General features: G+C 38.1%; 1 protein-coding gene across 1 annotated transcript in view; it reads right to left on the minus strand.

The window, feature by feature from the left end:
* CEP295 (centrosomal protein 295) overlaps nt 1-16,340 on the minus strand; it is a 55,770-nt gene that overhangs the window by 25,794 nt on the left and 13,636 nt on the right. The window contains 5 exon segments of the mRNA XM_043579939.1: nt 2,214-2,435; nt 5,168-5,335; nt 5,557-5,740; nt 8,296-8,436; nt 13,979-14,074. Coding sequence (XP_043435874.1) covers nt 2,214-2,435; nt 5,168-5,335; nt 5,557-5,740; nt 8,296-8,436; nt 13,979-14,074 — 811 coding nt within the window.

Genomic DNA, 16,340 nt, shown 5'->3' on the forward strand with positions numbered 1-16,340 from the left:
CTGAGAGTAATGACATCAGGTGATTTGTGTTTTAACAGGATGACTCTGGGATTACACCACAGCAGGAAGGTACAAAATCTGAAGACAGAAGACGGTTAGCAGGCTGCTGCAAGAATCCGCACTGGACAAGAAATTTAGCTTAAACTAGGGCAGTAGGTGGTGAGAAGTGGTGGCACTGTGGACAGGTTTTGAGAATGAGACTAAAAGATCTGTGACGATTTGGTTGTACGATATAAAAAAGGGAACCAGAAGGACAGGTTTTTTGACTTCAGCAAGAAAACTTTATTGCCACTTACAGAAATGTGGACGGGTGTAGGAAAAGCAGGTGGTTATTAGAGGGGATAGTAAGAGTCCGGTTTTGGAAAAGTTTATGCCGATTACCCAGGAAGATGTCAAATAAGACATTTAAGTAAATGAGTGGGGTTCCAAGGAGAGGTCAAGGCTAGAAACACACACTTCGAAGATGGTAACATAAAGTCATGACATTGGCGTTTAGGGAGTGTGAAAAGATCTGAGAAACAAGCTCAGGGGGCAAGGACTCGTGGTTGTAGAGATGAGAAGAGCAGCGAAGGAAATTATGAAGGAGGAGCCAGTAAGGTAAGAAGACCAAGAGAAAGTGGTGTCAAGAGGTCAAGGGAAGAAACTATTTCCAGAAGGTTTCCTGTTGTACTTAGGATAAAATCCAAAATCTAGACATGAGCTATAAGTCACTTGGTTCAGAAGCTTGGTAGCAAAATATTTCCATACAAATCCCATCACATTAAAAAAAAATACATAGAAGATAAAGCTCTAAGGAAAAAAACAAATCAAAGAGGAGTTATGTCATCACGATTCATTTGTTAGTCTGTAACTTCAGATGCTGTTGTGCTTGACTTTTGTAACTTCTGGAAATGTATTTAAAATAACCTTTTTATCTACCAAAAAAACCCCCTAAATTCTTGAAGAGTAACAAAGAAGCCAAATCTCTGGTGGGAATGTGAAATAAACACGCGACGCAATATACTCAAAAGCTGTTAACATGTTCATATTCTTTGATTCAGGAATTCGAGAGTTGTCCCTAAGGAAATAAAGATGTGAGCAAAGACTGTTAAAAGGATGCTCTCTACAGCACAAAAAATAACAAGAAAAATTAGAAATACGCTAAATATTTTAACCATAGCAAGCCGGTTAATTTTGGTTCATCAATTACTGGACCTAAAATAGACAGCTGACCCTTGAACACCACCACAGTTAGAAGCCAAACCCCCACTTATAACTTCTGACTCCCCCAAAACTTTTAAAAAAATTTTATGTTTATTTGAGAGAGAGAGACACACACACACACACACACACACACACACAGAGTATAAGCAGGGGAGTGGCAGAGAGAAGGACACGCAGAATCCAAAGCAGGCTCTAGGCTATGAGCTGTCAGCACAGAGCCTGATGTGGGGCTCAAACCCACAAACTGTGAGATCATGACCTGAGCCTAAATCAGATGCTGAACTGACAGAGCCACCCAGGTGCCCCCTGGCTCCCCCAAAACTTAACTACTAATAGCCTACTGACGGCCGGGTGTCTTACCAATAATACAGTCAGCTAACACATATTTTGAATATTATAGATATTACATATTGTATTCTTTTTTTTTTTTTTTTTAAGTTTATTCATTTTGAGAAAGTGAGAGACCATGAGCTGGGGAGGGGCAGAGAGAAAGAATCCGAAACAGGCTTTGTGCTGTCAGCACAGAGCCCAACACGGGGCTTGATCCCACAAACCGTGAGATCATGACTTGAACAGAAATCAATAGTTGGATGCTTAACTGACTGAGCCACCCAGATGCCCCTATATACTATATTCTTAAATACCTAACTTTTTAATTTTTTCTGTACTTTTAGGCTACGCAGTTTGTACGTGAGTTTTTTCAAATCATCGTCATCACCAAAAAAATCTTCTAATATGTTTATGGAAAAATCCACGTATAATTGGGCCCACGTAGTTCAAACGTGTTTTGTGCCAGGGTCAACCATATATAAACAATACTACCATGTTAGTGTGTATGGAAGGAGATTCACTAAGGTTTTTAACATTTACTGCCTTGAAGTAGCAGCATCATGGGCTTTAAAGCATTTTCTTCCTTTGACCAATTATTCTTTGATTTTTCAGGTATCATATTTTTGAACAACTTAAAAAGGGTCTGTGTGCTACAAAATCAGACTCTTGGAGAGAATCACCTTGTTCCTGCCCAGAGGATAATGTTTTATCTTCGTCAGCAATTGCTCCTGATTCGACTGTTGGGGCTTTACTCTCAGTCTCACTAGCAGTGGTAATCACTTCGTTTTCGTCTTCAGACGTGGACTGAATTGTCCAGAGAGATTTTTGGCTTCGGATCTTATTTAATAATTTTTTAAAAAGAATTTTTGAAGGAACCTGGTGGGTCTTCATTGATAAGGAAGCTAAAAGAAAAGAAAAACACTTATTCAGCATCTGTTATATACCAAGCAAATTATTCTACCATTATACTTAGTACCTGCCACACTCACTAGTTATAATAAAAGCACTTTATTATTCTCTACATTTATAAATTAGCAGCATATACAATGCTATTTGGCCCCCATCACAATTTTATAACCAGGAAGAATTTTCAATTTAAATTCAAACAAAAACACCAAAATTCGACTATTTTCCAACAATATGCACGCAACACAAATTTCAAACTTAAAAATGTTTTCAGGAAGATGTTTTTCTGTTTGCTAAACGATGACAGAATGCATACCGTTTAATTAACTTGTGGAAGATTAGCATTCAAAATACGTTCTATAAGGTTTTATACTCTATTCTAGAGACAAGACCCAAATATGGGACGCTCGGCGCAGAGCCGACGACATGAGGCTCGATCCCATGACCCTGTGATTATGACCTAAGCCAAAATCAAGAGTTGGACATTCAACCACCTGAGCCAAAAAGCTGCCCGGGCCCTGTACTTCCTAGTAGGCTACAGAGGAAAACAGAACTAGCTAGAACCTTAAAAGACAATCAGGTGCTCCCGAATTATCCCCGGTACGATCGGGAAAATTTCGCTCAACTACCTTCATAAAGAGATCCCTTCAGTCAAAAACAAGATTCTTATTTCCCCAAACATCCTTCCATATGGGTTAACAGGACAACACCAAAACTCAGTATAGTAAAAACAACTCTCTAAGGGGACAGAACTGTGTTGCAAATACATAGTTCTATGGCTTAATCAAGGAATAAAATTAAAGCAATCTACTGAAGTCAAAAACTGGCAAACTATGGTTTTGTCTGACATACTTTTTAAAAAATGTTATAATATGGGACGCCTGGGTGGCTCAGTCAGTTGAGCATCTGACTTTGGCTCAGGTCATGATCTCATGGTCTGTGAGTTCGAGCCCCGCATCGGGCTCCGTGCTGACAGCTCGGAGCCTGGAGCTTGCTGTGGACTCTGTGTCTCCTTCTCTTTCTCTGCCTCTCCCCTGCTTGCTCTGTCTCTCTCTCTCTCTCTCTCTCTCTCAAAAATAAATAAAAACATTAAAAAAATGTTCTAATTTTAACTTACAAACAATAAAGTACACAAAACCCAAGGGTACAGCTGAAAAAATTTTACATATATCTACGTAATACAATCCAGATCATGATGTAGAACATTACCAACACCTATAAGGCTCCTTCATACTCCTTCCCAGTCAATACACCCCTAAAGATAACCACTGTTCTAACCTTGAAACTAGATTAGTTCTGTTTACTTTAACTTCGTACAAATATAGAATTATACTTAGGTATTCTTTTCTGTCTGGCTGCTTTTACTCACCATTAGTTTGTGATTCACTCATATTTAAGAAATTAAATCTGTGGCCAATATTTGAAAATAAGGATTTTTAAACCAATGAGATTCCTAGATGCTTTCGAAAAATCAAGAGAGTTGGCAACACCAAGCGAGCAATTCCAAATGGGAACTGCAGGGGCTGAAAAGTAAGTGTTCCTTTGGATACGGCAAGAATTACAATTCTGACAAACTAGAGGTCTGAATAGTACTCCCAATTAAAAAACTGAAAGGGCTGGATGAAACAGTAAAAATATCTTCCTCAAGGCACGGCTGATCTGGTAAGAAAATCGAAGATTCTGCAGTGGCCAGAGGGCAGTGTGGGCACAGGGGACAGGGATAGAGCCTACAACTTAATAACAGTCTCACCCAGCAATCTAACAGGGGACCCACATAAAGTTGGAACACCGAAGGGCTACCTAACCAGTGTGGGGTAAAGATGATAAGAAACCTTGAGTGGTTTTAGGGGCACCTGGGTGGCGCAGTCGGTTGAGCGTCCGACTTCAGCCAGGTCACGATCTCGCGGTCCGTGAGTTCGAGCCCCGCGTCAGGCTCTGGGCTGATGGCTCAGAGCCTGGAGCCTGTTTCCGATTCTGTGTCTCCCTCTCTCTGCCCCTCCCCCGTTCATACTCTGTCTCTCTCTGTCCCAAAAATAAATAAACGTTGAAAAAAAAAATTAAAAAAAAAAAGAAACCTTGAGTGGTTTTGAACAAAGGTATGGAGGGAAAAAAGAGATCAAAATAAAGAGAACTTGGTCTCTAAAGAGATGTGAAGTAAGGGGGGCAGTGTTACACGTAAGTCGCACCGGGCTGGCTTAGATAACTGCAGACTGGGACCATTCGCTAACGTTGAGGAAGACAACGTTTCAGTAGACAAGGGAGGATAGATTTATCATCAGACAGGGAGTTTTAAGTAACTGTGAGACAGCCAAGTGACAAAGTTAAGAATGGTGGAGACAGAGGGGAAGTTTAGAAGAGAGGCTGAAATTTGTGCTGCTCATCATGATACATGAACTATTTACTAGTTTTTTTCCTATTAACAGAGTAGAAACCTGTGGTGACTTGATGCAAGTCTAAAAATAATGCTGAGTTTTCAAATGAACTTAGAGTTGAGTATCTAACTTAAATAATCTAATAACCTATGTACATGTGAACAAAATGACTTTCCTCCCACATACATGAAAAGGATCGTTAATGATGGAAATCTAAAAACATGGTTTCCTTCTTCCGTCACTCCCATCAGTATTAGTTATTTGTTTGCACTAAAATTAGACCAGACTTTCCTACTGGCAAATTACTAGCATTTTTTCCTATGAAATATTGTAATATTCAGCCCAGGAGTGTTTACCGTCTGCTTCACTAGAACATATTATTTCGGCTTCTGTCACTGGAATGTTTTCAGTTTCTGCTAAATTTTCTTGTTCCATTGAGAGGTCCAGTTCTTCATCTTGGATCGGATCAGTCACAGCAGGCAAAGGTTCTGGTTCAAGGCGCAAAATCAGGTTTCCTTTTACCTCTCAATAAAGAAATAGAGAGAGAATGTTTCCATTCTGAAATGACCAAGAAGAACTTGAGCATATAATTTAAAGGCCGTCATGGTTTCCAAGTCTAACCCCTGAGAGCTTCTTTCAACCTGAGAAGTCATTTCAAAATAACGACTGCTTCAACAATACAAATGTATTTTCCCACCCAAACACTTCTAAAAGCATTGTGGAAAGCGTACTGAAAGGGTCTTACTCCTGTCTGCGTCATACAGGTCTTCAAAGGCGAATTCCAGCTCCCTCTGCCGGTCTTCTTTCATCTCACTGCGCTTGTACGCAAGTTCAACTAGCTGCGGGGGCATCTGTGCCACAGTCTGTCTCCTGCGTGCCAGGTCGTCTTGCTGCAGCTGTTTGAGTTCTTTCATTACTTTCTCCTGAGTCTTCGAGAAAGGAGAGACTTAATCAACACCAGTGGAGGCACAGACCTTAGACAGGACCGTTCACAGGAAGGGCCAAGTGGAGAAGTCACGAGGAACAGGGACTGGGGTTCCCTCCCCACCCCCCTCCTGTGTTCTACCACAAAAAGTCATTAATTCTTCACTCCAAAAAAGTTTACTGGAAGCCAGATACCATGCTCGATGCCAGAACACGACCTCACTCCTAGACTAGAGGAGTCTCATAGAACAGCCTCAGAGGAGCACCAAGACCCAGAGTGACTTGCTTAACAGATATTTCGTGTTACTTCACACTCTTGTGAATCCCCATGATGAAACAGGATCTATCTATAGGTCTTTAAGCCTAAGAAGGTAGGCTAATATGAAAGTTTAAGCAGAAGGTTTCAGTGAGGTTATCTAACTGAATTTTAGTGGTGTAAGATAGTAAGGGAGGATAAGGGAAGACCTCTCATCCCTTGAGTTGAGGATTAAGGAAGATAAAAGCGGGTGGAGGAGTACACATAAGAAATAATTACTGCAGCACGGAGGTATAGAGAGGAAGGCATGGGGCATTTGGAGAAAATACACTGCTATAGGTAATGGACAGACAGGGTACCGAGGGCAAGGATGGTTAAGGGAAAAAGATAATATTGGAGAGGTATGCAGGGGCCAAATACTATTTACAACAGACACTAGCAGGAAATGAGATCCCAGGACACAATGGGGTCTGCAGCAAAAAGGTTCACACAGGGAAAAGGAAATCCTCTACCAGTGGTTTTGATGACCATGCTCATGTAAGAGACATTGAGCCTACAAAAAGGCAGAGAGAGAGCCGTGTAACAGTGTCTGCCAAGTGGTGATAGACACAACGCTACTTATTCTTTCTTTTAATTTTTTTTAAATGTTGATTTATTTTTGAGACAGAGAGACAGAAAGCAAGCAAAGGAAGGGCAGAGAGAGAGGGAGACACAGAATCCGAAGCATGATTCAGGCTCTGAGCTCTCAGCACAGAGCCCGATGTGGGGCTCGAATTCACAAATCGCGAGATCATGACCTGAGCTCAAGTCGGACACCTAACCAACTGAGCCACCCAGGGGCCCCACAACACTACTCGTTCTTATTCTTATGTCAAGTTTTATGATTCATTTTTTTTATATTAAGATTCAAACAATCCCATTCAATTTAACTTCAAAGTTCTTTGAATATACTCTTTCTACCTCAGCGCGAGTACGGCATATTATTCTACTCGAATCATCTATATTAACATCTTCCATCACCACTGATGATGTGGTGATGAGCTTATGAAATTTGCTGTGAGCTTATGAAATTCCAGGCACAATTCTAAGGGCTTATTAAACTCATGTAATCTTCAAAACAGACAATGAAACAATTCAGAGATGTTCGGTAATTTGCGTGAGGTCAACCAGCCAAGCAGTGAAGAGAAGAAATTTCCAGGCAGACTGTGGAGTCTACCTTCTTAACCACTAAACATTACTGATTTGTGGAACAATGTGTTCAGTTTGATTGTCTTTCACATTTTTTTTTTTCTATCAGTTTAAGTCTTAGGATGAGAAGTATTGGTAATAATTCAGATAATCAGTTCTTTTAGTCATAATTTACTCCCAGTTTATAAAAACCTAAAAATTTAACTGAGAAGGTCGTGTATGAATCAGTTAAAACTATACCAATGAATTTTAAGGCTTTTATTTCTTCTTAATGTTTATTTACTTATTTTGAGAGGGAGAGAGAGTGTGCACAAGCAAGTTGGGGAGGGGCAGAGGGGGAGAGAGAGAATCCCTAGCAGGTTCTGCGCTGTCAGCGCAGGGCTGAACACGGGACTCAATCTCACAAACCGTGAGATCATGATCTGAACCAGTATCAAGAGTCCAACGCTTAACTAACTGAGCCACCCAGTGGTCCCACTTTAAGGCTTTTAATTCCCACAGAAGCACTTAAAAACTCATTCTTCACATGGGTGTTTAAAACATCCAAATGCATTAGTCAAATACATAAAATAAAATCATTTGACTTCTAAAATGAATTGTTTTCTGCTATGTTCCAAGGATAAGGATAAACACTGAACGATAATAAGCATGACAGAAGTAAAGCTAAACTTATAAAGCCAGGCTTCATTATACATATTTTAGAGCTCTGTGACACTTTTTCAAAGCTCCCTGATAGGAAGAACCATGACTCTACTTCTGAATCATACTCTGCAAAGTCAGCAAGTGCTTTGCTCAGTAAATATTTAGTAAACAGAATCCCAAAATTCGCAGAGCACAAATGCAATTCATTAAATGAGAAAAGTGATTAATTTCTCTTCAGGCCATTTTTGGCTGATTAAAATATTAAACTTTTAATAAATTCATCATTGCAAAAAATGTTAGAACAGCAATATACTGTCAGTGAGAACTGCTTCATCCAACCTGAATGTGAAATGGGAAATTTGCAAAGACAGGAGTCAAAGAGTGTACTTGCACGTTCTTCACACTTCTGACCTCTGAGCCCGTCCACTAATCAGTTCTACAGCCTACTGGTACGTCTACAGCCAGGATTCTTACCTGAGCCAGGTGGATCTTTTTCATTGCTTGGAAACCCCGTACATGCGCCTTTTCACACTGTTCCATTCTCTCTTGTGCTGCTTGTTTTTGTCGTTCTTCCAGTCTTTTCACTTCTTCTTCAGCAGCCACACGAGGATCTGGCTAGCAGTCAATCAGTACATTTCAGAAAATTTAAAAATTGTGAAACAAAGTGATAACTAAATAATAACTTTAAAATCATGCTTCCCTATTTAAATAAAATAGGAAGAGTTGTATTTTTAAATGCCCACAATTATCAACTGTATGTATAAATGTAAAATATCAAATTGTTAGTGAAAGTTGAACAAATTCATTCACTTTAAGCCAGATTACACTATACTCCTCCAAACACATTCCTCCGTTGTTGTTCTGTTCCAAAACTCCACTAAAATAACAGCGTTGTCAGCACTCACAAAGCTAGCAGTGAAGAACCCACACGCATCAAAGGTCATTTAGGGAAGCACTGAGATCTGTCTTTGGTTTTCAGTCAACAGCTGCGGCTTCACTTCAACCTCAGGGAGGCCAAGTTACCAAAACAGCTACTTTAAGATAATTTCTGATTTCCTAAAACTTGTGCATAATCAGAGATTATGTGATTGTACAGTCAGCTATCATCTCACCAAGCTAACAGTGGTAGTAAATAGGAGGGGAAAGGGTACATAACCTGGATTTACTGTTGAACCTGAATGTTCACTTTCAAGTACAGGTTTAAGCATTACAAATGTGTCTTTAAGTAAACATCTTAAAAAGCATAGTAAATGCATACTTTATATGCTGAAATTCTAAGGTGAGCTAAGAACGATGACTATGAAAGCTGTTTTAGTTGACTCAACACAGGTATAAAACTGTGCAGGTCCAATTCATGGGTTTTTTTCCAATGATTATATTTGAAAAATTTTTGGAGATTTGCAACAATCTGAAAAAACTCACAGATGAACCAGGTAGCCTAGAAATATCAAAAATATTAAGAAAAGTTAGGTATGTCATGAATGTGTAAAATATATGTAAGGTACTAGTCTATCATTTACTACCATAACCGATATAAAAAGTTAAAATTTATCAAAACTCACACACACAAGCACTTATACACCAGATGTGGAGGCACTCACGGTCGAGAAATGTAAACAGACATAAAGATTTAATGTTTAAGTCATAACTGCATAAAATTAACTGTAGCACGTACTGAACTATCATCATTATTTATTTATCTTTTATCTGTATTTTTTAGAGGCAGGGGAAAGGGGCAGAGGAAGAGACAGAGAGAATCTTAAGAGAGAGAGAGAGAATCTTAAGCCCCAATGCGGGGCTCAATCTCATGACCGCGGGATCATGACCTGAGCAGAAACCAAGAGCAAGACGTGCAACAGACTGAGCTACCCAGGCACCCTGTATTAATTTTTTAGCCACTTCTGGTTGCTATTGCAGTGAGCACAAATGTTGTGTCTGCTTAAAACACTGTGCCACCAATCATTTCTACATGAGCAATTTACCTCTCCAGTTAACTGCATATGGTAAAAAGTGGTAAAGAGTGATGTCTTGTGGTTCTTGTGTATTTTTCATCATGTTTATTAGGGCAGTGTCATAAACCTTGCGTAACATCATGGGACCCATACAAAGTACCACTAGAGATGCTGGAAGTACTCCCAAGAAGCAAGGAAAAGTCATGGTATTACAAGAAAAAGTTGCACTGCTTCATATGTCCTGCGGATTGCGGGCTGCAGCTGTGCTCGCCTGCCATTTCAGGATAAATGAATCCAGAGTAAGAACCGTGGTTAAAGAAGAAAAGGAAATTTATATAGCTATAGTTGCAGCTACAACAGCAAGCATGAAAACTTTGCACTATTTGCAAAATAACTTTTTATCTCATACTGAAAATAAAGCTTTTATGTGGGTGCATAATGGCTAGAAGAAAGGCAAACATATAAACTCTAATACAATTCAAGAAAAATTATATCCCTTTTGAGTCAATCAATATTTGTGCAAATCTAAACAGAACACCAGGCAGAACAAAGGTTATATTAAATCAATACTATAATTTCCAAAAAATTTATTTAGGGAATTAAAATGCATAAAATTAAATAAAGTAATCTTTAAGAACACCATTTCATTCCATTTAGGCCATGACTTAAAAATTTTTTTTATGTTTTATTTTATATTTGGGAGAGAGAGAGAGCGCGTGCACGAACAGTGGAGGGGCAGAGAGAGAAGGAGACAGAATCTGAAGCAGGCTCCAGGCTCTGAGCTGTCAGCACAGAGCCCAGTGCTGAGTTCGAACTCACAAGCAGTGAGATCATGACTTGAGCCAAAGTCAGACTCTCAACCGACTGAGCCACCCAAGCACACCAGGCCATGACATTTTTAAGAAGTGTTTTTTGGGAATTCACCACACCATTTGAAGTGAATTAATAGCAGAATGTCAATTTTGCTAAACCAAAACTTTAAGGGAAGGAAAAATTTCAAAAATACACAACATTCACAATATTCAGTCCAAACACAATGAGGTACATAAAAGATATGAAGAAAATAAAGGGTTAGAGTGCCCAAACTTAAAAACAAGATTTTACAAGCATGCTTTAGGAAGACAATCCCTTATAGACTTGTGTTAATGACACTCAAAATTTAGACAAAAATCTTGTTGAAATAATTGTTAGATTAAATTTCTAGCAGCTGAACTCAAAAGGTACATGAAATTTGCAAAAACTGTGAATCCCAAATTTTCTTTTTAGAAAACATGTTTCTAAAAAACTCTTCCATCAATTAAAATCTGCAGTGCACACAACGTGATATTATTAAATATGCTACTTCTGCATCTTGTACGTCAGACATTTGGACAGAAATCTTTTTAAGTAGGACAGCAGGCTAACTGATGAATTCAACTGTTTCTGCTTTTCTTGTCTACAGACATTTCTGGGTCTCACAGCAAACAATACAGTGTATTTGATTGGAAAAATACTTCTAGGGACAAAAAATCCATTTTTAACAAGTTGCTATGCAACTGTCATGGACAAAGGAACAAACACAAGGAAGGCCATGAGTAATTTAGAAAACGCAAACATGTTTTTCTTTATTGTGTGCATAGAAAGTAAATGTAGCTAAACATAATTCAGAGAATAACTGGCTCTAAGTGGGGATACAGGAGACTACCTCATCATTCTTAAGCCAAAGACAAATGTTATGACATAAAAGATTTTAGAACTACTTTATCAGGCTATTCAAATGAAACATCTTATACTTGTACATGTTAAAAAGGCTGACTGAACATATGAAAGTTGTTTATTTACAGAAAGCTGCTAAAGAAATAAGATGCAGGGGCACCTGGGTGGCTCAGTCAGTTAAGTGTCCAACTTTAGCTCAGGGCATGATCTCACAGTTTGTGAGTTTGAGCCTCATGTAGGGCTCTGTGCTAACAGCTCAGAGCCTGGAACCTGTTTCTGATTCTGTGTCTCTGTGTCTCCCCCTCTCTCTGCCCCTCTCCAGCTCATGCTCTGTTTCTCTCAAAAGTAAAAAACATTAAAAAAAAAAAAAAAAAAAAAGGAATAAGGGGCGCCTGGGTGGCTCAGTTGGTTAAGCATCCAACTTCGGCTCAGGTCATGATTTCAGTCTGTGAGTTTGAGCCCCACATTGGGCTCTGTGCTGACAGCTCAGAGCCTGGAGCCTGCTTCAGATTCTGTCTCCTTCTCTCTCTGCCCCTCCACTGCTCACACTCTATCTCTCTCTCAAAAATAAACAAACATTAAAAAAAAAATTAAAAAAAAAAAAAAAAGGAACAAGATGCAGATGAAAATTCAGAGGTAATTTTGTTATCCTGAAAACCAAATACGCTGCTCCACTGTCACATTTTAAACCCAAGGTTTAAAGACAGATTTTTTTTCCCTAAGTAATGGTATAAAGTAGCAAATAAAACAAATATCAGAATGCTTTAGTTTATGGGACTGTTTTTATAAAACTACAAGTACTGATCCAATCTTCAATCCAGAAATTAAAGAGGAGAGAGGTCTTTTATTTACTATCAAAGAGGAAAGTTTAATAACTTACTGTAACCCCATCAGCGGTACCCTATACAACAGCTAGGTAAAAAAAAAAAAAAAGTTTTTCTTCATCAATCTTATTTGAGAGAGAACATCTACTTAATACTGCAAAATGTGGTATAGTAACCACAAAAACAAGTTAGCCACAGACTGAAGTTACTGTCCCTATGTTATAATACTATTAAAGCTGTAATAACAATACGATTTTAAACAAATCAAGATTTATTCTTTTTCTTAGAAGTTAATTCTATGATGAGAATATTCATCCATCTCAGGTTTGAACTGAATATTGATTTTAACATCTGCCAATAAGTAGTTAACCAAAATGTGTATTTGCTGCACTCTAAACTTCATAAGAAAGCTATACTGGGAAAGTTTGTTTTCTTAGTAGCCAATATCCAACATGAAAAGAAATTAAAATCCAGTTATAAAGAAATAGCAATTATAAAAACAAGGATTACCATTTATCACTCTTGAGACTGGCAATAATTTCTAAACCATAATAATCCATACAAGGGAATAGATAAGGGTATGATAAGATGCCCATTTTCATATGTTGCTGATACTTTTTAAAAGGCAATTTAATGATCCATATCAAGTATCTGTATCAAATGTTATAATTTGGATCCAATAATTTCTCTTCCATGAGTCTATTCTAAATATACCTCAGAATTATACACAAAAATTTACAAGATTATTATGTTTGCATTATTTACAGAAGCAAAAAGAAATGAACAAAAGAACAATGGTTAAATAAACTCTATGATGCCTATAAAAATTATGTTTTGAAAAGTATGTGTATATGGGAATGCAAACTGGTGCAGCTGCTCTGGAAAACAGTGGGGACGTTCCTCAAAAAATTAAAAATAGATCTACCCTATGACCCAGCAATAGCACTGCTAGGAATTTACCCAAGGGATACAGGAGTGCTGATGCATAGGAGCACTTGTACCCCAATGTTTATAGCAGCACTTTCAACAATAGCCAAATTATGGAAAGAGCCTAAATGTCCATCAACTGATGAATGGATAAAGAAGTTGTGGTTTATATATACAATGGAATACTATTTGGCAATAAGAACGAAATATGGCCTTTTGTAGCAAAGTGGATGGAACTGGAGAGTGTTAGGCTAAGTGAAATAAGTCAGGCAGAGAAAGACAGATACTGTATGTTTTCACTCATATGTGGATCCTGAGAAACTTAACAGAAGATGAGGGGAGAGGGGAAGGGAGAGAAAAAAAGTTACAGAGAGGGAAGAAGGCAAACCATAAGAGACTCTTAAATACTGAGAACAAACTGAGGGTTGATAGGGGGTGGAAGGGAGGGGAAAGTGGGTGATGGGCATTGAGGAGGGCACCTGTTGGGATGAGCACTGGGTGTTGTATGGAAACCAATTTGACAATAAATTACATATAAAAAAAAATTAAAAAAAAAAAAAGAAAAGTATGTGTATATACTTATATATACAAAGGCTACAATGAATTCATTAATGTATGAATCACATTACTCTTTGGTGATGACATTGGTAGTTGTTTTCCTATAGTTTATGCTTATGTGTATAGTGCCAAATTACACATATAACTCACTTCAATGAACAGAAATAAAGTGAGGATCATGAACAACAATAAGTCAATCACCTGGTTTGTGTCCATCTCTCTATTCACAAAAGTGTGGAGGTGATGATAGGTAGAACTACTGGTTTTCACATGAGAAGTTTTCTTTAATTCAATGTTCTGAAAAAGGAATGTAGACAATGGATTATTAGGTTAACAGTATTTTCAATTAAAGCTGAACCCAATAAAAAAAAGTAATTTTGTATCTAACCAGTTATTCTTATTCATTTTTCTTACATGAGAATCATTCACTGTATTTCTATCAATGGGGAATATAGATTGAGAAACTAAAGTATACTTAAGCAAGAATAGTAAATTGGTGATGCTGTGTAGTTTACTGCATCACATCAGAAGGTACATAATGGCAAGTTGCTCCCTTATTACGGATTCTAAGTTTGAGCACTTGGTTATGGTGGTGCACGCCCAGTGATGAGAAAGCTGTCCTTTTTCAAACAGAAGTAGGACAGTGAATAAACGTAGATGGATGATAGACACCTGTCTGGTGCCAAAGTATCACCTCCCAGATTACTTGATAACTGAACAGAGCAAAATATACCTTTTTAATAGAGATGTCTTGTATTCACCACCATAACCAAGTGAGACAAACAGAATATAAGAAACTAGTCTCCTCAAAAAGTCTGAAATACAAAAATTGAGTAGGGTTGAGTGAGAGGATGTTCTAGATTGAGAGAGACTAAGACAAAACACACAGAAGCAATGGGTGAAGCCCGACTGGAATCCTATTTAAAAAAGAAAGAAGTTGTTTCTACAAACCAAGAGCACACTGTATACACTATAAGCTAACTTGACAATAGACTTTATACATATATAAATATAAATATAAATATAAATATAAATATAAATATAAATATAAATGCAAACATAAAACGAAGTTGTAAAGTAAAACAATTTAGGGACAACTGGAGAATCTTAACTATGGACTATATACTAAATGGTATAAAAAATCAGTATTAATTTCCTTAGTGTGATACTGTCATTGCATAAGAGAATGTCCTTATTCTTATAAGAAGCATAAAATATGCTACAATTTATATTCAAATGTATGCATTTATACACACAACTCTTTGAAATCTATACACACACATAGGTGTAAACAACTATTCATTGTACTGTACTTGCCTTTTAACTTCTCTGTATTTTGAAAATTTTCGTAATAAAAAGTTGGGGGGAAAAGTACAACTACACATTTGTATACAATCCCTATTTGCCAAATCACTTACACAGATAATGCTTTGTTTGCTTTTTGTAAGTATTTGACCCTGACTTGTTAGAACATCAGGAATTACAATAAAAGTAATCAAAAGGCATCATGGATAAAATACTGCTTGTGTTTTTTTTTTTTTTTTTTTTTTAATTTTTTTTTTCAACGTTTTTTATTTATTTTTGGGACAGAGAGAGACAGAGCATGAACGGGGGAGGGGCAGAGAGAGAGGGAGACACAGAATCGGAAACAGGCTCCAGGCTCTGAGCCATCAGCCCAGAGCCCGACGCGGGGCTCGAACTCACGGGCCGCGAGATCGTGACCTGGCTGAAGTCGGACGCCCAACCGACTGCGCCACCCAGGCGCCCCGACTGCTTGTGTTTTAACGAGGTACTGAGGGAGACGGTACTTGAGGGAGTGAGCGAAATCTGAAATGCTCCCATTTGAATCTTTTGGATCAAATGTCACATGGCAGATGGCTCCACATAAAAGCAGGAAGGCTGACAAAATCAAAGCCTTAAGAGGCCAACATCTGGTACCTCTGCTGATCTTACCTACATAAGATATACTTGTATATGCAATGAAATTAGATAGCCCTGTATGTAATGGTTTTTTAATTTCTACTTTTTAGATAAAAATAACTATGTAATTGTGATAATCACCCAAACAGCCATTTCAATAACTACAACAAACTATTGTAAAACAAAAGAACCAATACCTTTTAAAATTAATTTCCACTTTGTCTTTTCTAAAATAAGTTCCAAATCACAAAAGCACACATATTATTCCCACAGAGAAATAGACATCTCTCATCTACTTTATGTAATCTCATGTAAATTTATTAATTTATCTAAACCAAACTTCTTTACCTCTAAGAGGCTAACCATTTACAATGCCCAAATCTTTTTTTTTTTTTAAATTTTTTTTTTTCAACGTTTATTTATTTTTTGGGGGACAGAGAGAGACAGAGCATGAACGGGGGAGGGGCAGAGAGAGAGGGAGACACAGAATCGGAAACAGGCTCCAGGCTCCGAGCCGTCAGCCCAGAGCCAGACGCGGGGCTCGAACTCACGGACCGCGAGATCGTGACCTGGCTGAAGTCGGACGCTTAACCGACTGCGCCACCCAGGCGCCCCATACAATGCCCAAATCTTGAATGTAAAA

Source organism: Prionailurus bengalensis, chromosome D1, assembly GCF_016509475.1.
Source record: "Prionailurus bengalensis isolate Pbe53 chromosome D1, Fcat_Pben_1.1_paternal_pri, whole genome shotgun sequence".
Classification (NCBI taxonomy): Eukaryota; Metazoa; Chordata; class Mammalia; order Carnivora; family Felidae; genus Prionailurus; species Prionailurus bengalensis.